The sequence below is a fragment of the Symphodus melops genome, assembly GCF_947650265.1.
Source record: "Symphodus melops genome assembly, chromosome: 2".
Classification (NCBI taxonomy): domain Eukaryota; kingdom Metazoa; phylum Chordata; class Actinopteri; order Labriformes; family Labridae; genus Symphodus; species Symphodus melops.
In genome coordinates, this window is record NC_136692.1 from 16749666 (window position 1) to 16774260 (window position 24595).

The 24595-nt window shown below is 39.1% G+C and overlaps 1 protein-coding gene across 1 annotated transcript in view; it reads right to left on the minus strand.

The window, feature by feature from the left end:
* The window catches only part of cacna1ab (calcium channel, voltage-dependent, P/Q type, alpha 1A subunit, b), a 136974-nt gene that overhangs the window by 96987 nt on the left and 15392 nt on the right, over nucleotides 1–24595 (minus strand). Inside the window, exons 2-3 of the mRNA XM_079336713.1 lie at nucleotides 5694–5799; nucleotides 5373–5512 (exon numbers count right to left, since the gene is read on the minus strand). Coding sequence (XP_079192839.1) covers nucleotides 5373–5512; nucleotides 5694–5799 — 246 coding nt within the window. The remainder of the gene's footprint in view (nucleotides 1–5372; nucleotides 5513–5693; nucleotides 5800–24595) is intronic.

Here is a 24595-nt window from a genome sequence, read left to right on the forward strand (position 1 = left end):
TAAAATATGACAAGTCTGGCGTCATTTCAAGACATTGTCCTCAAACTCACTGTTTTGATTCTCTGCTGCAGCAATGTGACAAAGTATGAAGAAGATGGGGAGTGAAGTCGGAAATTAGGTGGTTACACTCTGAATTTTGCACTCCGAGTGAGTGGCGCTCCTGGGCTGATTGTATGGCGTGGGGGGTTCAGTGTCTTGCCCAAGGACACACTGGACATGTTGCTCGCAGGAGCTGGGTATCCAACCTTCCAATTGAGAGGCGACGACTCTACCCACTGATCCACAGTCGCCCCACAGAAATGGAAGACACTGACAGAAATCTGAGTGATAAATATTGTGATGAATATTGTAGCTCAAACAAATACAGAATACAGAAGAGCAGGTTCAAACTCTGTGTTAAACCATTAGTTTGCATGATGGCTAACTGGTGTCTTTCTAATGCCACATGGTTAAAGATACAGTATGCACATGTATGTTAGAAGCAGTGGAGAGACAAAGAGCTACAGTAACACAAGGTCAACACATTAGTAGGGACAGCAATTTAAGAACGTTGTGAAGACAAGATGGCAAATCCAATTCTGCAATTATCCACATCGTGCAATGTGTCACTGCCACTGTACAGCTCAAAACATGACCGTTAAAAAAAAAGGCAACAGATTAGGTCCAGCAGCAGTCTAAGTGGAAACCTACAAAACTAAATGGAAACAACTCTGCGACTATTATGTCTTGGACTGGTGCAGAGAAAAATGCTCGGGGATTAGGTTGTGTACGTCACACTTCAGGTAGTTGCAAACAGCCAAGATCTCTGATGTACATTCATTTGGTCAGGTGCATCAGTTTTTTTTCTTTGAAATAGAAATATTTTAAACTGTGGATAGGCCTGGGCGATAAAGCCATAACAACAATCATCATAATATAATTTTTCTTAAAATAAATATTACAAATGTTCAGTAAAAGTTTGATAGAATTTAACCTCTACCGCTCAACCAGTGGGAGACAGGCTGCTAATGCGCATCGAACGCTAGTTGCCACCAAACATTAAAAAACAGAAGAAATAGATCTTCAACAGCCAATCATGTCACAGCGATATGGGTAGGCGGGCTTTCAGATGTTCGGAGCAGAATTAAAACACCGAAAACACACTGCTCTTCTGTATGATTCTTCTGTACTTATTTGTCTTGCCACACCGGACATGTTGTTGAGGAGCTTGGGATCGATCCCCCGACCTTCAAGGACAGTGCTGACTGACTACCACTGAGGCCCAGTGCGGCCCCATTAAAAAAAAAAAGTCAGATATTGTTGTCATTGCAGACCCCAGGTTGGAAACCAATACTCTATTTCAAAATGAGGTCTTCACAAAGGAATAAAAGATTACTCTCTTATGCACACAGTAACAAAACATGGTAAACATGTAGCTTGTTGTGTTCATACCAGGACCTCTCACTCAAACAAAAAATGTTTTATATGAATATAAATGAACACTTGAAATACGAGTATAATCAGCAATATAGGCCACGCATAATAATTATGTGTGTGCTATGTTACAGCAGTGTGTGTATAGTGTGTTAGTATGTGTTTGTATGCAGCACGAGGTAGGAGCAGAGTGTGTGTTATATAGGCTGTGCTGAGTGATTGATCATAGGGAGCAGGGAAAAAGCAGGTTACTGCAGCGCTCTCTTTCTCTCTCACTTACACACACACACGCACACACATGCGTGATTCTCTCTCCGAGCATGCTCATTTCTGTTTCCTCTCACTCTTTCTCCTCCCTCCTTTTTCAGTCTCCATCTTCCCTCTCCATTTCTCCAAACCTCCCTCCTGTCTCTCTCTCTTTCACGTTAACATACATCACTCTCACCTCAACCCCCGTTCACCCCCCACCCCCACCAATCACTCCACCCTTCTTCCTGTGGTCTTCCTCCTCTCAATCCCTGTCATGCCTTCTTTAACAGCCAAACCCATCCTGAATTCTCTCTCTCTCTCTCTCTGTCCTGTTATCCACAGCCCAGGGGAACAGAGAGACATCGTCACGTGTCCTTCTCTTCTTCCACCTCCTCCTTTTCCTCTCATGGCTGCAGTAGTACAGCTTCACTCTGCTGCTGCTCACAGAGCTCTGCCATTTATCTGTGCAACCATATCTCTTCGCCTATCTCTCAATCGATCTAATATTTTTGAATCCTTGATATTTCTGGGAGAAAATATGAGTGTAAATCATCTATTTATTTTAAATTCTTTGAAAATACACTTATGCCGCTTGAACTTTAATATAATTTAAATGTGTATGTCACTAATGTGTATGTAGCTATAGATCCACTGGGACTTCTACACTATTCATAACCTCAAACACGGAACTCCTGCAGCTTAAAAATCTGCGACACAGAAGCAGCAATGACAGAAATTAAACTGTAAAATTATTTTAATGAATTGATAAAAGCTGTACTTTTGAAAAAAAAAATAGGGCATGAGGGGAGTTTTATAGACACTTTCTTACAGAAAGGCAGAGTAGTAACAATTGGAAATAATATTTTGGATTTATTTTTGAAAAATAATGCAATCTGTGACTCAAAAAAAGCCATTTGTTCTTGGTAGCACTCAATGTGGCCTTCAACGTTGCTGAGGGCTTTTGTTTGTTTGCAACCTTTTTTGTGGGAACGACAAAGTTCTTTTATCCTTTATTTTTTATGGTTAATTTACAGGTTATGATTAAGGTCATTGCTCTGGCTTCAAAGTCATGTCCTAATGCCTGGGTTATTGCATGATACAAAGCCCGCCCAATAATTGCCCAAACCTTAAAAAGTGTATTGTCCAGTTTGGAAATATGAAGGGGTCTAGATGCAACATTAGCAACATTTAAAAAAAAAAACATTTTTAAAGCTCTTATTCTTCAGTGCACACTCTCTTTGATCTAATGCTGGAGATCATTTTGACAGACAATCCAGTTTATTTACAGAGTGTCAAATAATAAGAAAGTAATCTCATCTTCAAAGCAGGTCTAATCTGCACTCTCTATAATTCTTATTTACAGAGATTTAGCACTAATCCACCAATGAGCACGCACCTCGCAGCAGTTGCCAACAAAAACCAATACATTTATGGGCAAGAACTCACACAAAACAAGACTATGTCCAGACTATCACTGCTTTTAAAAGTTCAATTAAAGAGTGACCAATGTAATGTCAATGGTAAATAGCTTACACAACAAGTACTTTTATTTAGAATTTTTTTTTTGATCTGGTGTTTAGTCAAGAATATGATTATTACTACTAAACTCCAATCCTCACAGTGTTGTTAAGCTTCTCTGAGCATCAAATGCAAATTCCTCTGGTGAAACTTCAAAATCAAAGCCAGTATTTTTTCTCCTATGTTCTTGTGGTAACAGTTTGCATTGAGCAAAGATGGTTGTGTCAAACAGGAGGACGAATGAATTTCCTCCCCTAATAGAAACAATGTTATGAAACAAAGACAAAACAAAAGAAAGAGGTAGAGAAAGAGATGCACTGTAGAGAGAAACATACGGATTATACCTCGCTCAGCTATCGCCATATTGACAAACTGGCTCCCCGTCTCATGCAGAAGTGACATTTCACTTCGCCCTGGTTGCTGCTCCCTGCAGCGCTGCTCTGATCCAGCCTCCATATGTGTGTGTGTGCGTGTGTGTGTGTGTGTGTGTGTGTGTGTGTGTGTGTGTCCTCATTAAAGGAAGGGGGCTGCTGAGGATGGGGAGCGGCCCTGATCACACACATACACCTTGTCAAAACAGACCTCTGCTGGGAGTCTGCTGCGCCTTAGTTCAGGAGAGAGGGGGATTCATGCTGCTCTATATGTATACACTCACACATGCAGACACACTAAAAACACACATAATGATTCAAATGATTTCATGTAAAATAAGAAGATCTGTTATCTTCAGGCTTTGAAGCAAGAATAATGAAAATAAAATACTTTTAGAATTCAAAAGGATTTCATGTAAATTATGTTTGTGTGTATGTGTGAGTGTGAGAGTGTTGAGTATGTATGTGTGTATGTTCTTCTTATATATGAATTCCCCATTGGCAAACACTATGTCTTGTTACCATCTCTGCCCATCCCCCCCTCGCACAATGGAGCATGCTTAGAATACACAACCGACCTTACTCTACCCACCAAATCTTACCTTATAAAGGCCTTATATTAGGAAAAATGGAAAGAAACATAAAAGATCAATCTGAATCCCTTTAGGTGACTTTTATGATTCATATTGCATTATAGTTTCGTTTGTAACCTGGCTTACACTTTTTCAGTAACACCAGGAATCAAGTGCACTACTTTTGAAATCAGAGAATAAGGGGAGACAAAGGTAAAAGGAGGAGGAAACAGTAATCTGTACTGTTCTGTCAAATCTTAATACCTGAAAATATCATTAAAGGCTAAATATTGTGTTTAAATCTGTACAAGGTACAATTACTGTTTCAAGTCATTGGAGTCTGGAGTGACTTTCAATAGTTAACAAAAACACCTTTAAAGCTATAGGAAATCTTTCCAAAATGATGGCAGAAGGAACATCGAATCACTTAAAACCACTTATGAGGTTGGAAGTCAATTTAGATTTAGTTTTACATGTATACAGTTTAATTAGACCCAAGTGTGGCCAAGACATTATGTGCACACTCCACTGTTCCCATGTCAGGCTTTAACCCCAAAGTCAAGCAGCATAAATGTGTCGATGAGAGCAGAAAGAAAACAAGATAGATATCAACATGACGTGGCTAGTTCATGTTAAAATTATATAACTAGCTTGCAGCTTGCTAACTTGCTAACTTGTTTGCCGATTGTACATACAGACATAATAAGAGAAGGACATACCAAACCAGAAGAGGGACCAATAGCATCTAGCTAAAAGGAGTCATTTTCCCACCATACCGTAGTGGCAACATACATGCTTTCATCAAAACTTAATTCTCAGTAGTCAATTTTCTTATTAAATGAAACGTAACTGTGCATCTTAATGTACTGACACAGTACACACACATTGCCCATGCTATGTCATGCAGGCATAGCAGCATTGGTCTTGCAGGTATGTCAGGTTGCAACATTGAATGAATAAATAAGTTATCTTTTAACAGAGGTGGCTTAAATGCATGGAAGAGTTTTCTTCAGGAAAAACATGAAGCCAGAAGTGTCCTCTGAAACATGAGATCCTCCATCATTTAAAATCTTTAGGAGACACCATGGTTGCAAACCTTCAGTTTGTTTTGCATAGAGAGTAGCAATGTAAAAGGACAACAGTGAAACGTAGACACACAAATAAAATGTTAAACTGAAAAACAAAAACACATCAGTAAACAATAAACGTAAGGTGAAAAGCTTTTCAAAAGGTTTTTCTGTGGACTCACCCAGTGAGTACGACCACAAAGTCCATGACGTTCCAGCCATTCCTGAGGTAGGAGCCCTTATGTAACGCAAAACCCAGTGCAAGGATCTTTATCCCTGACTCGAAACAGAAGATGGCTATGAAGTAGGGCTCTGTGTCCTCCTGCAGGGTGGAAAAAAGAGGAGAGGATAGAGATCATCATTTGCCTGTTCGAATATTGTATTTGTAAAAGTGTGATAGCTAGCCATTTATGTATATTTTTGTGGTTGATTTTTTGTGCATCTTTGGAAAGAGTGTGCATTTGCTTGTGAGCATGAGTGTGTGTGTGTGTGTGTGTGGTTACCAGTCGTTCAGACAGAGGCGTCTTGTCTCCATCTGGAAGATGCTGCTCCAGAGCTAAGACGATACAGTTCGCAATGATGGTGCAGAGGATCATCCATTCAAATGGAGTACAGTTGGAGTTAAGGCTAAACATTAAGATCAAGGAGCACACACACAAACGCACACACAACTCATCAACATTAACACTACCATCATTCAATGAGAGGGGACGAACTAAGTGCACATTCACTTCTTAATAAGATTCATACATCATACAGTTCTGATTCTCACCAAGTAGGGTTGAATATTAGCAATAAGCCAAACAGCTGTTGGATAGATACAAGAACACTGTGGCAACCAAATGTTACAAGGGTGTGGCCCACTATGGCCAATAACTTGAATTCCTTTCACTGCCTTCATCAAAGCGGATGAAGTGCATCAGCAAAAGATATTGGACAGATGTAGCAGTCGCACTCATGTAGGGGCCTGACCTCTTTTTCTGTTGCTCTGTTGCTTTTGTTTCTTTCCATATATTTTTCAACATTGAATGTTAAAATAAAAGTTGTGTTTTTATTGCAATTAAGGTAAGGGGTAGAGTGTGTAGTGGGCAGAGAGAGAGAGAGAGAGAGAGAGAGAGGAACAGAACCAAGTTGGGATCCTCATCTCATCTATTTGTTTATGTATTTTGAATCTCAAGAACAGAGTGACTTTGAAAATACTCTTCAAACCGGTTAACTCTGAGTTCTGGTATGGTATTAAAACCATTTAATGCTGTTTAGACGCATGTCTTTTTTTATACTTTGTTCAGGCTTCACAACTTTCTAAAGCAAAAAGCATAACAGAAGAACAGCAATGACAGAAAATACAACATTCAGAGACAAAAGTTCTGCTAACTGTGTATGAGAACAAGATTCATGCATCGAGACACACACACACACACACACAAGCACATGCACAAACTCACTTACACACACACACACACACGCTCACAAACCACACACACACACATGCTCACAAACCACACAGCTGACTCAGAGAGGTCGCCTGGTGGAGCAACCAGCTTTTCACAGCACTCAATCCAGCGTTTGTGCTGTAGTGTGTGTGTGTGTGTGTGTGTGTGTGTGTGTGTGTGTGTGTGTGTGTGTACGCGCGTGTGTGTGTACGCGTGTGTGTGTGTGTACGCGTGTGTGCGTGTGTGTACATCCATGCCTGAGTAATGTGTGCTGGAGGGGCAAAGATGACTGGATACATCCAGACAGATCAAGCCTGTGCCTAATTGGCCAGTCATTATCCTTTTAGTATATGTGTGTGTGTGTGTCCGTTTCTGTGTGAGTGCTGGGGTACGTGTCTGTTGTAGTGTTTACCAAATGCAACATTGACATTGACACTTTGGCCAGAGGACAGCCACTATTTGTGTGCGTGCGTGTGTGTGTGTTTGTGTGTGTGGCTGGGTTCTGGATGAGAAGCTGGTTGATGTGAGGGGATCAGACAGGTCAGTCTGAGGAGTTCACGTCACGATAACAAGACAAAGCTGAAGTACGTTGCACATGCCGGCTGACAGACACAACACACATACACACACACACACACACACACCCATACACATTTACAAATACACACACCTGCTGTCAGAGCAAAAAAAGAATATATCTGAGTACCTGTCAAGAGTTTGAGCCTGCAAGTCTAGAACTATAGCGCAGTGGGGTGAAAATGCTGAAAATATCGTAAGGTCTATATAGCTCTCTACTCCCTTTTTTTGGTATCTCTAAAAAAAAACAAGACCCTAAGACCCTAACTTGAAGTTAGAGAAGATACACAGTATAAACAACACTTTTGCCACTGTATTACTCCTCCTGATAACCGTACTGCTAGCATAAAGCTAATATGCAGCTATCCTTGGGCACTTGACAGTACTTCTTACTCTGTATGAATGTATTGCGTACATTTATCATGTAACATGTTAAGTTATTGTGGTTAAGTCTTGTATGAACAATTTGTTGAATTTTGTTTGAAATTATTTTTACACAAACCTTAGGCAGCCTTTGCATGTTTGTCTTCAGACTACATGCTAGTTTGCTATACACTATCTATTATTCAGCAGACACACGCTCTGCTGGCCTAACAACCTGCTGAAAGCAGGAGGTAACACTGCCTGTGTGTGTGTGTGTGTGTGTGTGTGTGTGTGTGTGTGTGTGTGTGTGTGTGTGTGTGTGTGTGTGTGTGTGTGTGTGTGTGTGTGCGTTGTCCTTCCATCTTGTTTCCTGTCATTTCTTTGCCTCTCCTCAGTCTCTATATCTCCTCAGATCTTTTCCTTTACTCTATTCCTCCCTTTCTTTCAGCAGCAGTCAACCCCACTCCTTGTTTCTCTCCTCTTCTAAAAAGTATCTTCCTCTCCTTCTTTTGGTCTCTAACTTCCCCCTCTACCTTCGTTTTAAGAGAGAAAGAATGATTAGGTGAATCAGAAGCAATTGGAGAGGAAACATTTTTGGCAACAGTAAAATTGTTGAGAACTGCAAAAAGTGTGTGTTCCTCTCCTGTTAATTAAAATGGCTTTCTTGTGGCCACAAACAAGCCCTGCCCTGCCAAATATACTGACCACACACACACACACAAACTCACACACACACACACACACACATACACACTCCTTTCACTTTTTATCTCTTCTTTCAACTGCAGGCGGCTACTCAAAGCTAACAATTAAAGAAATGAACACACAGAAACACAAGTACACACATTAGGCAAACTGAATGAACACAACCAAACACAATCAAGTAGACAGACTTACATTAATATGCACAGGTAGTACTATCGTACACAAAACACACAGTGAGAAAACTGGCATCAGCAATATTTTGTTGCTCTACTGCACATTGTGTACACACACACACACACACACACACACACACACACACACAAACACATATATTGCCAGCAAATGTATTAACTTACTACAGAGGGAGCGAGATGAGGAAGTTCAAGAAAAATCTTTCGGGCAAGATATCAAAATGACTGCAAACAGCAAGGACAAAGTGAGCAAATTATTTTGGGCTGATCCTTATAAACACTAAGCCTCTGTCTAAGCTACTATCTCAGTTACACATATTGCCTGTGCAACTGTCTGTGTAACTGACCTTTAACTGCTGAGTAACTTTATTGTTTAGAATATAAGATGAGTAAAAATGTAACGTTCCCTTTTTTAGTTTGCAGCTACCAAAGCTCATGTCTGGAGGCAAGCCAGGCAACCACTTTTTAAAATTAACCTTGGGGCCTTTTCATAAATTTTGATTGGGTCCGCAAAGTGGTGCACTGTTACCTCACAGCAAGAAATCTGTGGCTCGAAAGGAACCTTTCGTGTCAGGAGTTTACATGTTTTCTCTGTGTACAGTATGCATGGGTTCTCACTCAACTCATGCCACAGTTCAAAGACTTGTAGTTGTAAACGCATGTATTTATAGTTTTTGAAATTCATAAAGGACCAGATATCTTGGCACTGTTTTGTTAGCTTTTCATGATTTGTCAACGTAGTAGGTAGTTCTGTAGCATCGTTTTGACATGTACAGGGTCAAGCATAGCATAGTAGTAGTCGATTTCAAACTAGTATGGCACATTAAAGAGGGTTTTTCCATAACATTAAAGATTTAATGAATGCACCATCGGACTGTGTCATCCCAATCATCGCCTGACGCCAAGCCAATACCATTGGACTGTTTCGTCCCCTAAACCATCGCCGTCATCATTCAGGCAAGGACTGTTTTCCGAAGTCGACCTCATCAGCAAGAAAGTGTGGAAAACCGGAACGCGAGGAATCAAGTGAGAAATCCTGCCTGTATATTATCCAATATGCTCTTTTGTAAAGTATCTTAAGGTAACAGTTGTTAAGAACTGGCACCATACAAATAATGAATGATTAATTGATTGATGCTACAGTCACTTATTATTGGGTCTTTCAATCTTTCAAATAATCTTTTTTTTTTCAGCTTTCTTGTGAAATGGGCTGACTATACAAAGATGATTTTATTTCTTTAAATGAATTAACCTTTAATATACAATTTCTTCCAATATTGCTGGTTCATTTGGTTACTGGTGTACACAAAAGAGAAAATGATATTGAGTTATTCCCCAGATACATAACTGTCTCATTACTACAAGACAACCTGTCCCAGCATTCTCAGTTTAATGTTAAAAGTTTACCCACGGTGGTGAAGCGTTTCCTTTAAGGAGACAATAAATGACTGTACCTGTTAAAAATCCTCCACTGTCTACACACTACAAGCCCAAGCTTCCACAAATCTACCCACACCTTTTTAAATATGCCTTCGTCTCAGTCATCCTGTGAAAAATGTCCTTGTTCACCAGCTTGCGTGTGTGTGTGTTTGCGTGTGTGTGTGTGTGTGTGTGTTTTGAGCTGATGAGGCAGTTTGGCGTGGCGCTGAGGCTGTGCTTTAGGGGAGCCGAGCCTGATGAGGGGGAGATTTTAAATCACACCAAATGAAGCTTTATCAAATAAATGAAACTGTGTAGCACTCGACTCAGCAAGAGTCAGGTCCTTTATGGCAGTGACGCAAGAACTCGCTTGCTCACTCGCCCTATCTCTCTCCATCCTCACAAACATGCAGAGAGAAGAGAGTGTGCAGAACAAAAGTAAATATCTAACAACAGAGTTTGTTTTATATTCTAGACAAGGGGCTTTCTCCAGTTTGCAAAGAAGGTCAATGTGTGGTAAGATTTACAACAGATGGTCTATGTTCCTCTGTTTCCTGTATGAACATTTGTGCTGATGTCAGGTGCATCATGACTGTTGGTTGTTACGACCACAAGAAAAAAGGGACAACATTTAAATTGAGCCTTTGAGTTCTTGCTAGAACAAGAACATTGTAAAGAACCACAAGAAGCAGAAATCATGTCAGAATCTAAAAGAGCAGCAACGAGAAGGGGTCTTACTGGGTTCACACATTAAAAACCAAAACCACGACCTGAGTCAGACAGATTGGCCCGATCCCAATCTCTATGCTCGCATGCTTGAGGACTTAGAGGTACATTCCTGTTAAGTCTGTTTGAGCTCATGCTGTCCCACTATCAAACCATCAAGTGTTTGAGGACTCTGATGAAGACTGAAGAACACCGAAATATGCCGGTTCTGTGAGTTTGCACTTATGCAGTCTGTGGGACTTAACCAATGAACCCTCATTATTTACTTGGGTACAACAAAGCAACCTCCCCAAACTAAATCTTTAAAAAATGCAAACAGTAAGCCTGGATGGGATGAGAAAAAACAAATGTGTTCATTTGTATGTAAAAACATGTAATACTACTTATGGTTATTAATAGCAGTTTTGTAGAAGTGTTTTAGATTTTCAAAAAATAAATATTCTACTTTAAACTTGCAGTCCACTTCTGTCAAATGATCAACTTGAAATATTCTGAAGTACAGATGATACATGCAACTTTCTTCACTGTAAAATCCTTATTTCTTTAGTCTTAATGACGCTGACCTTTTAGTATATTGCTTAAAAATACCAAACAACTTCTTGTTAAAAGTCTTGATTAAACGAAAAAACAAGTAATTCTGTATATTTTAGCCATAAGACCCTTTCGTCAAAGAACTGAACGTTTGCAGTGGAAAACTAAGAGTTGGGTCAGAGCCGTTTTTGCAGATTGCAGAACCCGAGGAGCACATTGATGCCTTTTTTGTTGAAGCCCATAATTTGAAAAAAAAAAAAAAAAAAAGAGCAGCTCCAACCAATTCCTTCATTGTTGCTAGGCAACCACAGCCAGACTTGTCCTTGGCTCAACCCAGATTTTGCTGTGAAGTAACGGACAGATCTTTTTTCAAAAATCTGATTGGACAACAAGATTAAAAAAAACACAAACGACATCAGGAGCTTCATGACAACAGGAGAAAAAAATATTTCTTACTTTCTATAAATAGAGCTATTTGCATAATTATCTGTAATATTCTAAAAATGTCTTTTCAAGGGCAACATATTTCTTTAATGAATGCATGCATTTAATATATAATTTTATACAGTTAAATATTATTAATATTGTGATTTTTAAGATGTATTTCAGGTCTGTTTGCAACAGAGTTGGGAATTGGGGAGTGAGAGTGGAGAGTGAGAGCGAAGGCACACAGCCTCTGTCTGTACAGGGGGCGCTTCAACTCACCTACAGTGTATATAGGCTGATGGCGACCCGTACAGTTCATTATTTCTACAAGATATAAACTTGGTTTTCTACTGTTACCGGTACTTTTTTTTGTTTTATAAACTATTTTAACTGTATTGTTTTTCAAGTGTAAATCTGTTACGGTTACGTGATTGTTTTATTTTTTGTTATATCAGCGCTCTTGTTCTATATTACGTTATTTTTTACTTGATGGAAAATGTACATTAATTTTTGTTTGGTTTTAGATTCAAGTTTTTCCAAGTCTATCACTTCAATATGCAAGGCGCTGTAAGTATTCAAACACAAAAGCGCCAATGGCACATTAGCAGCAGGCATTAAGCTTATGGTCTCCTCAACAAATCCTCCTTTACAAACTTACACGAACATGTATCTTACTTAAATCTACATCATAAAGCACCACAAAAGAACAGTGTTGAGAAGAGTAATTACATTAATGCGATCTTAAACAGCTCACAGTGCAATACACTGATGTGCAATAAAAATAAGCAACAAACAGAAGGCTACAATAACACGAAGTGCAATTACTGACATGCAAAATTCCCATGTGCAATACAGTAGGTGTGCAACATTTTTCACATTAAATAATATATGTGTAACATTTCTCATGTGCAATAAACATGTATTCAAATGCATTATAGATAAAAACTACAGTGTCTCCCTTATGTGTGTTTGTATACTGTGTACTCTCCTTGTGAATTTTTGTAATCACAATATATTTGTTTTTATCACTCTTCTATCTTTCATATTTAATGCAGCAAACTCCAGGAGCAACTTTATGTTTCTTTTGTGAGAAGGTCAATAAACTTCTATTTCATTCAACTCTACACTGCTGTGACTGAACATGAACTTTATTACTGTGTATTAATTTCTATTTGGTCTTTTACTGCTCACTGTATCTGCCACTTTTGCAGCCGTAGCAAGAACCTATTCCACCAACTGCTTCCCAAATCTTTATTCTCCTCTTCCTACTGTTTCACTTTTCATATCTCCATACTTTCTATCCCACCCTCCCCCTTTTCCTCCCAATTCCGTTGCTTCACTTTCAGCAGATTCGACCCACCTCAAAATCTTGTTTTCATCTCTTGCTTTCCTCTTCTAATCCAGCCATCTTGTCTATCGTCCCATCCTCTCTTCCTCTACCTTGAAATCCCCCCCTCCCTCTTACACTGCTCCACTCTTCTCCTCCTTGAATCTCTACAGAGAAAGATAAAAGAGAGCATTTCTGTTTTCTTTCCCCTGACCCCAGCTCTTTTTGATTTGTGGAAGAAGCTTGTTTCAATTTTTTTTCAAATATCTGCTGTACCACTTTGCAAGCTAGTAATGAGAAATGCATAGATGCCACCCCTTGCCTCTAAAGCACACACAAACATGTAGTCGAACACTTGGTCCTTCCTTACTGGTCTAAGCAGAGCAATTGTATCCATTTCACTTAATGGATCACACACACTAACACGTCTGTTCACAGACAATTTTTATTCTCTCTCACACATATACATGCATGCATGGATAAGCACACAAACACACAGTTATAACACTGTGCCGCATCTTTCATGATGCAACTCATGGTAACATGCTCATCTCTAGAGGATGACAGCTGCACACAAACACACACACACACACACACACACACACACACACATACACACACACACACACACACACACACACACACGCACATGCACACACTACAGTAATGCTGAAGCAGCTCCTATCATCATGCATCTGAGCTTTTTCCATTTAAAATAATCTGAAACTAACATTCAACAGCATATTTCTTATTCTACGCACACTGTAGTCATGTAGCTGAACGATGTTCTCTTCATGTTAACTAAATTTTAATTAGCTCATCACAAGTAATCAAAGCATATTAAATAAAGGGTGCCTATGAGAGAAGAAATTAGATTTTATTTGGCCATTGCAATTGGGGCATTTTTAGAATATACTAGAAAAACAGATGAAATAAAAACATTCTACATGTGACTAAAATACCGTGGCTACAAAAAACTATGAAAAGTCCTTGTTTTTCGAGCATGTTATATGTTAGGAATAAAACAAAGAATAGCACTTGTTATATAAAATAAACTCATGATATCAGTTTATATTTATAGCAGGTACCTGTACAAAAAGTCTGTGTTAGTAATCAAATGACTAATGTGTTTTTGTAATGAATGTACAGATGTATCTACCAGCAGTCACCAGAGTTCTTCTGATTCTGTCTCTGGCAGGTAACTCTGCTGGAGCAGCTTCTTTGTAGGTCAGACATCATCTGGAGTCCTGTTCTATTTTAACAATCTAGTCTTCTTCTGAATTATTAAATGTGGTTGTTGCTGAGTTTACTGACTGCAGAGGACAAAAAAGTTTACTTTCTTATCATGACTTTCCCGTCGCTTAAAGTGTTTATTTTTTCTCTCATATTTCTCTTATCTGAAATCTTACTTTTGGTGTTTGTTGGAAAGTCCCAAAAATCTGTAAGCTGTAAGAAGCCAAAAGGCAAAGCTATGGGTTACAAAAACTACACAAAATGAAAACAGTTTTAAACTCTATTTAAAAATACAAAGCAGTAGAAATGTTTCAAATCAGCACCCATAACCATAAAAGGATACGCTTTCCTCTTAAACATTTCAGAGTTCAGCAAAATCTCAAAAAACAGTTCTTACAATATCTTATTAAAGTAAATGCATTATTCCATCAGTGTGACAAACTCCAGAGCTGATCGTGCCCCACACTTATCAATGCTTGCATATCCACTGCACGCTCTGCGGTCAGTCTCAGGCACGTCAAAGAAGTGCAGCAGAAGTGTCAGACATGCTGCATCATTTTAATAAGAATATTTGTTCCCCCCATCAGAATCATCAGCTGTTTCTGGTGAGTCTCAGTGTAACTGTAAGTATTTAGTCACACAGCATCTTTTTCAATTTCAATTCAATTCAAAATATCAGCTTTGCAGCTTTCTTAAAAGTAAAAGTGCAAGCTTTGTCAAGTCTGTCCTCAGGGGGGAGAAGGAAGTCACTTAAAAGTGCTTGTATGTTGAATGAAGGTCAGATTGATCATTTCTGATGCCTTCTGAGTCTGAGAAATCTTTTGCCCCACAGTGTCAAACAGATGTCACGTTGAGGTTTACAGTTCTTTAGCTGCACTTGCATGCAGATTTCTGTTTCTAGAGATGAAAAAATTGTTATCAGATAATCTATTGCGTTCCACCTGCTCTTGTATTTACAGAGTGATACTCTGATACTGATACAAACCAAAGCCTGACTACTTGGACTATAAACAGACAACAAATAAGAGCAGAACACTTCTTGAAAACTCACATTAACACCCCTGAGTACAGATTCTGCATTTTGACGTATACTCAGGGATCCGTTTTTATATTAACAGAGAGACAGCCGTGTTTGAAATGATTTTATAATTTATCAACAACTAAAAATGAAGTCCAAGACGATAAGACACAGCCTCTAGGGACTTAGTTTGGGAACCAGATGGTCGCTGGCTCAAGTCTCAGTGTGGAGCCAGTTCACTTACTGAGCACTGCCGAGGTGCCCTTGAGAAAGGCATCGAACCCCCCAATTTAGCTCAGAAGAGCTTGCTGTGAGCAGCCTCCTCACTCTAACATCTCTCTATTAGTGCATGTCCAAACGGTCCTGTTTGTGCAAGTGTATTTCAGACTACATGTGTGTGAAGCATGTCTTAACACCAGAGTGTAAAATCGAATTTGCCCTTGCAGGATGGATTAAGTATCTTCTTCTTAAATAACATTACATTTAGAATCATAATTTGATCACTATTTGCATGATTTTCAAATCCACAAAATCTATCTCTCACCCCGAGTCTTCTATCTATGAGGCATTTTTGTTTTTATATCAGGCCAAAGGTGTTGCTTCTATTTGTCCTCTTTCTGTTTTAATCTCCCCTCCCTCTGTTTCTCAAGCTATCCTGAGCTGAGTCACCTCTCTCTTTCATCCTAATCTGGACCACTTGAGCCGGAAGATACTTGTCGACTGTTCATTTCCATCCATATCACCATACGTTTCCCAACCTCTGTTCCCTTCCCTTCCGTTTCCTTTTTACTCACTCCTTCCATTATACAACCTTAACTCAGCCTGCATGGCCAACGGCTGCATCGGCATCTCCTCAACATGATAGGAAGTCAGAAGAGGATTGAAAGGGATAAAAGAAAAAAGGAAAAAACATTTTTATGCAATTCAAAAAAAGGTTGAAATGAAGAGGGGGAAGAACGAGAATGAAAGACAAAGAGATGGGTATTAAATAAAGTTATGAAGATTAGAGATGGGATCAATGGAGAAAGATAAATAAAAGTAAATATGTTATATGAGAAAAGGGGTAAAAGATTGCATGAATAAGGCAGATAAAAGAAGAAATAGGAGAACAGAAAAGAGAAGAAGAGGGGGGGAATAAATTAGTAAAAACATAGAAAGAGAAGGAAATGTAGAGAGGCATTGATGATGAGTAGAAAAGGAGAGAACAAGACAAAGACATGGGAGGTTAAAGAAAGTTAGAGAGCAGTGGAAGAAAGGGGGGAGAGCATCATGAGGGAGAAGGGGGTACGTCAAAAGAATATATGAAAACTGAAAGGACGGCAACACGAAACACAGAGGTATTAAAACAAGAAAGAAAGGAGACATTTGTAAATGCAAGGATAAAATCCAGGAGAAATAGAATAGAATAGCTGAAAAAGCAGTAGGGTGGAGGTTTGAATGAGATACAGATTTAAAGAGGAAAAGAATAAGGGAGGGCAGGGGAAAAGAAAGGAGAGAAGGAAGGGAAAAGGGGAGGATGAGATTGGTATCAGGGGAGTTGTAAGTGAAGACAAACAGAGAGAAAGAAGGAAGAAGAGGAGGGAGGAATGCAGTATTTTTATCATTCTGAGTGAGTGGGCTCCATAAAAGTAGGTTACTGTCAGCAGACAAGGAAAGGCTACAACACACACAGCTACACTTACCATCTCCATTTTAGTTCTGCTGAAGCAGCTGCAGCGTGTGTGCGCATATGTGTGTATCTGTGTGCGTGTGTGTGCGTGTATCTGTGTGTGTGTGTGGGTGTGTGAGTGTGTGTGTGTGTGTGTGTGTGTCTATGTGTGTATAAGAGAGAGCCTGGAGCATGCTCAGTGAGCCACCAGCTAAAGTGTTGGTTCCAACATGAAAATACCAAGTGGATTGTCTAAATGGCAGCATGAGAAACTGAAGGAGCTGAACATTGCTGCCCTCAAAGCCTCTGGTGACGCTCACATCAAATGCACTGTGAAAACAAGTCAGGTTAACTTAGAGCAGACATGAATGCCGAAGACTGGTTCTATGTCACTGCGATTCAGTTTTACATCGGTAACTCTCCACGGGTAAAGTTGTCTTTTAGAAGAAAAAGACAAAAAGTATGCTGAGATATTTAAAAAAAATATTAGTCAACAAGTATTCAAACAGAGTAAAAAAAAAAAAAATAATAATAAAAAAATTACATGCAGTGGATTTTTAAGATCGTTCAAATAAAGTTCTCTCATCATTATTTCAGCAGATCTCCTCCAGCATTATTGTTCATGTTTCATTTGGTACTAATTCTCATACTAATCTCTTTTTCTGCTTTTTCTGCACATGAATACAAAATCAGTATTGACTGGAATCAATCATTTTGGTGTCAGATGGGATCAGGCTTCACTTTGTAGTCAGGAGGTGTTGAACAATACAGTTTGAGTGTCCTTTTTTTGATACGGGGTAAACAGTCCACGTTGAGAGCAACATTGGTCCAAGTGCCGTTGGGTTAAATCTATGTAAATAGATTCCAGCATTTGAGCGCATATCAGTTATCAGATCGCCATGGGAAAAGGTTAAAGTATATAACAAATAAACTAGTAGCCCTGAAACATTAATCTTCATCCTCAAAATGTTTATTTGTGGAAAGGATAGATTGGAAAAAAATAACAACAAAAAAACGATAATTCTGATGAGCCTTAATAGGTACGATTGGAACTTTTCAGAGTATATGAATTTCATGGGATTACACATCCAATGTTAAATAATGTCCTGTAATAACAGGTTGTGCTACTTGTGTCACAAACATGCATTGAATATAATCCTGAAATTGACCAAATACCAAAGAATTACGTTCAACAATTGTGTTTAATCAGAATCAAAATCAGCGACAGCAATAAAAAATACATTCTCCCAGTTTAAATGTGATAATGGCTAATTAAAGAGGGGGATTGATCAAGAATAACATATTTGGCCTTACAAGTTAAAAATAGCTTTTACAACTACTCCAAAATTCAAAGAAAAATGTAAGATGCCGGTCAAATCCACCTGACCTCATAAACAAACACTATTGATACACCAGCAAACACACAGTGTACAATAGAACATGTTCAAGGCTACAGGTTGCTCAGGCTGAGTCGAAGTCAATGAGATCAGATGGAACATCAATGGAGCTCCACGGAGGTCAGCATCCAACATGGTGAGCCAAACACGCAGGCACGCACACACACACACACACACACACACACGTACACACACACACACACACACACACACACACACACACACACACACACACACACACACACACACACACACACACACAGGTCTGATGTGTGAGGTGGGCTAACTAACGTCCCACAGCAGCCTGCTAGCTCAGCAGCCGTAAAACTGTCAGGAGAACTGATGACCGAGTATTCTGTCTTTTCACGCACGCACACAAACACACACACACGCACACACAAAGCCTACACGCACAATGTTCTCCCTGCTTGTCTCAAGCTAAACACACACACACACACACACACACACACACACACACACACACACAAAGCCTACACGCACAATGTTCACCTTTGCCACAAATCTCTGAACACCTCCTTCTCCCTGCTTGTCTCAAGCTAAACACACACACACACACACACACACACACACACACACACACTTGTGTACATACTCAAAAATGCAGTGACAAACAAACATGTTTTGCATTAAAAGCTATAATTATGGTATTAGATTAAGAAGAATTCCAAATACTGATAAATAATGCTTATTTGCAGTGAAACTAGATTTATCAAATGTGTAGGTGTCCAAATGCTTTTGGCAAAATGACCGAAGGTACATAATGGGCTCAGTGTGAATTTGATTTGGGCAATTCTTCCATTTGCGCTGATTTCAGACAAAAAGTTTAGCAGTTGCCACCATCTCCATTCAATTAAATGCAAAAACTTACATTAAGATGATATAATGATTCACGCTCTACATATTGCAACCACAGCTTGTATTGTCACCACTGGCAGATACAAGGACAACAGTAAGAAAAAAAAACACAGTTCAGGAGATGAATTTGTGGTGAAATTGTTTTCTTCAATAATGTTTGTTTACAGTCTGATTTTGAAGGACAGTGAACAAGGTTTACATCACAACTAAGCAAATGTTTCTATATTAAGCATCTTATTAGGCAAACTATTCTCATTAACTCAAAGTAAATCAGGCTGTTGGGATTGAAAGTAGCAAGACTCAAAGAACAAAACATCTACATTTATGTTTTGCAGATGAAACCATACACTGTGTACAGAATGATCAGCACAAGCATTAGTGCTTCTCCTGCTGACTGGCTGCAGTATAGGTCATAAACCTGCCCCCTCCAAGTTAACAGATGAAATGGGGAAAACTTTACAATAAGTCAAAAAAAAAAATCGGAAGAAGGCTTTCTGTCAACACAGTTAGTTATTTTCATGCTGATGATATCTAAGTGTTAACTTTTCTGAGAAGATCTTTTGTTTGCAGTTGTTATTTAATGCAGAGTCCTTTACAAGCTTCAATTTTGCACAAAGAAAAGGAAATGGATATGCTTTGTCCAAATTGAACATTCAGTGAATGGATTAAACGCTGCAAGCACCTACAAGGTTTCCTCAGTAGCAACAATTTGTGAAGAAAAGTATAAAGGGCATAGGATTGGGTGATACTACAGGATGTACAATGAAATTGTACAAGACTGCACAAAAGAATGACCGTCACATTAAGCTATAGACGCTTTCACTTGTTTTATCCGTCAGTCTAACCAAGGCTTACTACATGCCAAGGATTACCATTAAAATGACTCATTCAGAACAATGTTCCCTTTAGACATGAGGAATGCAGTCTACACACCTTGCATCCAATGCCTACATCTATTAAAAAAGAGGTGTGAAAGTTTGGATGGTGAATGGGTGTGTAACACATTTTCCTCTGTTGCCTCAGGTTTGTATCCCCTCTCACAACAGCTGTTCTTGTTTTGTTTTGTTTTTTCTCCTGCTAACCTAACCTTCTTCTTTAATGTTTAATATAGAACATTCACAAACGTTGTCAGCGGTTGCACGCTGGCTTTTTTACAATTGTCAAATATTAATGGGGTTTTTTGTAAGTCATTTGATTAATATCTATTTTGAACTGTATTTTAATCTCACATGGTTCATACATAGGGTTTGTAGAATCGAACAGAATCATGCAAAACATGTGCTTTACTGTTGAGACAAAGGTTCGCTTTGGTTGACTACAGTTGTCAGCTTTATTTTTTGTACTTTTGCAAAGTCATTGAGGTGCAGAAATGGTGCTCAATTCACAAATGAAACGCCTTTTTTTCATTTTTCTTCAAGCTTAGGCAGTGTGTTAAACTGAAAAGAGACAGAAAAGTCAGCACACTAAATGCCCTTCAAGTTTCCCTTAGCTGGGTAAGAGCAGCATACAAAACAACAACGGAAACGTTTCAGCACTAAGTCTTTGCCAGTTTTGAATGTGTTACATTGGAAAATATTTTGGTAATCTGTGTTTTACTCCCTTTATGAACATCATAATCTACAATTTCAAATCAGTTTTACCAGAAATATGAGGTGGATTTTTTTTTTGAGGGGGGGGTTTACGTGTAAATGGGATTAAGATGTGTAGAAGTCCAAGTAAACAGTAGTACAACAGGCAGTTGTTGGGCTGGGATCGTCCTTTGCTCTCGAGCATTGGCTTAAATTCGAACCAATTCTGTCTTGAAGCACTTTTAGTTAATCCAAAATACAATCTCGCTACATTTGTAAACAACAGTTTTTATTAAGATCCTCTTATGTCTGATGTTATTAATACAGTTACTATAAGTTACACTCAGCTACCTAAGGCAGATGAAGTTTCCAAAACAGAAGGGCATGTTACTAGTAGTAGTACTACTGTTACTAGTTTAATTACACACATTTGCAGTCACATCCCTACTTGCTGCTTTGTTGAATGACATATTTTTCAGGTTTTCTGATTCCTTCCTCATCTTTCATTGGATAACAGCAAATTGTCAAAAGCTGATATCCCGTATATTGTGCTGGCTGCAAATAAGCTTGTGTTAAGTGTACACCACTATACACTAGACACAAGTGTGTGTGTGTGTGTGTGTGTGTGTGTGTGTGTGTGTGTGTGTGTGTGATTAGCTGATAAATGATGAATGCCCAGGAAATAAGGAGTTCAGCAGCAGGAGAAGCAAACACATGACATCAGCAGCTTCTACATTAGTCACCAAATCACTTCTGTAGAAAGAGCGCTATCCCATTATTTAGTACACACACTCAAACACGCACATACACACACCTGCCCCTCCATGCACATGAATGCGTATGAAAACAAGCATCACATACATGTACAACTGAACCACAGAAAGACACAGCTTTGGGGTACTGAATGCATGTGTGTGTGTGTTCACGTGTTAAGGGGGTGTACCGAAGACAAGGATGGTTGTGCTCGTTCTGCTGTGGTGACTCATCAGTACGGTGAATCACACAGCGATCTGATTTAGAAACAGACTGCATACACCTGACTGCTGCTTCCACCGGCAAACAGACACACACGTGTTCAGACACAAACACACTACCATACACACACACACACAGACACAAACACACACACAAACACGCACACACATATGCAAACACACATCTGTATAGAAATATTTATGCAAACCAACAATCAGATGTATACAAAATCATCCACAGACACTTAGACAGACAGTGATTAGGTGTTCAGACGACAGCTTATATTCGATGTCTTTAAAAACATGCTCAGAGAGGTAAAACACTCCAGCAAACCACAAATAGTGAAGGACTCTTTTGTTAGGAGCCTTTGCTGCTAACAAATAAATGTAGTGTCACTTCTTGTTATCTGGTATGTTATCTTTTTTATTGTACTTATTGTGAACCCTTCCTGCAAACAGAATCAGGATTTGACCATGTTCAGACTGGGTATACTGTAGTCTGGGAGCCTTAAAAACCTCTAATAAGGAGACAATAGGCAGTTTTTATGCCTTCTTGTCCTCCTTTAACTCTAAATCCGCATTACACTGAGGATAAGTCTGCAGCAGAAAAGAAGCCTAACTTTAGCTCGCCTGCCATCCCCGATGATTTTTACTTCAGCTTCAAGGGATTTCAGCCTGAACTGGTCTACATGCAAAAAACTTTAATTACCAGGTGAGCTCAGAAAGAGGGCTACCTGTCTGCCTCTCTGGAAGTATTTCCAAGGAGAAGAGGAGTGCAGGGATGTGCCGTTCAAATTAGCCCAATACCAGAATCCCCTGTTGCCAAATAGTTAATTAAAAACTTGCTTGGTTTGTGCAAGAGTGTGACTGTGTCCAGAGAATTCAAGACTGTAATTATAATTATGTCCTTAACGCTGTCTTTTTCCACCTTCTCAGCACACTCCCCCAATGGTATTTTTTTGTACATACACACACATTTTCTCTACACACACACACAGTGGACCACCATGGTCAATCAGCTGTGGTTTTCTTCCAGTTCTTGATGCCAGATTTCTAAGTAGTCACATTAACAGAAGGCGAGGTCCCACTGTTACTGTGATTAGTCAACTTATCTGTTTGCAGATTTCGCTGCTCATCTTCAGAATTGGCTGTCTGCAAGAGTCAAAAGTTTTCCTCAGTACAATTAAGGACAAAAAAAGTTTGGGGAAATCTTGATTTACACACGAAGAATTCCGGGAAATTTCTGATTTCCCGTAATCAGGTTACCGCTGTAATCTTCCTGACTTGCCTGTTCACACATGCACTTCCCAGAAGGAGACTATCCCTGTAGGACGGGAGAGGGTGGGTCTCAAGGGGCAGCATATGCTGTAGGCTACAAAGAAGCAATGAGGACATAGCATACAAAGCAGCAGGCACTACAACGACTATTATGACAGTACTACAAAGAATCAAACAATCAGGCGGTTGCTGTTTTGCAATTAAAAGCTGTTCTCTAGCTCCAGTTAAATGTCAAATCTTGTACATTTCTCTGTTTATGAGATGAATAAAGGATTATTTTATTTTATCTGTGAGATAATTACCCTGAATAAATTCAAATAATGGCATCTTAGTAATGTAACTTGAAATAAACAGAAGCAGCAGAAGTGCAGTGGTTGAATTTCAATAGAAAACCCACATTTACATGATAAGAAATCATATATTATTATTGATTATTATTATTTCATCATGTATGTATTTAACTTTTTTACTTGTCAAACCTCTCCATCTGTCTTTTCTACCTTAACACACAGCAACCCTGTGATTGCAGAAGTCCTTTGGAGACTTAATGACATTGGACGTCTCGCCCTCCCCAGTTCAAACATTCGATCTTTGACCCTGAGATCTGAGACAGTATTGATGCTGTGACCCAAGCTAATGTAAGGGGCTGGCTGATAGACTCAGATAAGACTCAGAGACAGTTCCATCCTCCTGACTGATGCTGACGAGCTTAATTAAGACGCACAACAAAATCCTCACAGATCGTTCATCCTCACGGAACATGCTTAGGTAATTGCATAAAAGATACATTAAATACAACCCTTTAGCTTGAGAACAGACCGTTCAAACTTGTCAACATGATCATGCTGCAGGTTGTGTTGTGTGTTTAGTTTGTCGGTTATTTTAAGCTATTTAAAAATTCAAGAAAATAAATAGCAATAAATGATTTTAGTTGGGTGTTTCTAAATCAATATGATTGCAATGAGGATGCCTTGATGAAGGTGGAGATCCTACCAGACAACACAACTGCAGGTTTGACTAGTTTGGTCTCCGAAAAATGTGGAATGCCCATGACTATTACCAAAACCAAAATGACATTATGGTGGTATGCAAAAATGTACTCTTCCAAACACCTTCATGGTGGACATAGACATCCTCTAGAAGGTCACATGATAAATACCAAGGTTGCTGTTTATATGGGCTTCAACTCTGAAACCTCAGATTTGATTCCCAGGTGAGACAAAGTCAATGGGCCTCATTCACCAAACATTATTAAAAAGAAAAGTTCATATGATCATTTTAGGTTTTCAAACCACACAAAAGGGAGGATGGCTAACCATCGGGGAATATTTTGGAAAAACAAAATTTGAAAATGTGGGAAAAACACCAAACGTTTAACCTTCCATATCGTAGTCAACAAAAATACAATTCTTAGTCCCCCAGTCCCAGTGTTGAGTAATTCTTGTCTTTGATTAACCAGAATGCTGGCAAACAACTTGCTGCAATCTCACACAGTTTTGACTTTTGAAAGCTTTTCTTTCTTAGTGTGAATGAAATGCAGAGTTCTGTTTATTAAGAGTAAGTAGTGTAATAAAGGAACAAAGTGGCTCATCTACTAATCTGACTTATATGGAGCTGACAAGTAAGAACAAATCTTTTCCAGCACGAACATCTGATCTGGTTTTGTGTTGTGGCTGAAGAGGGTGAAGTCAGACAGACGTTTGTCTGACCTCTCTC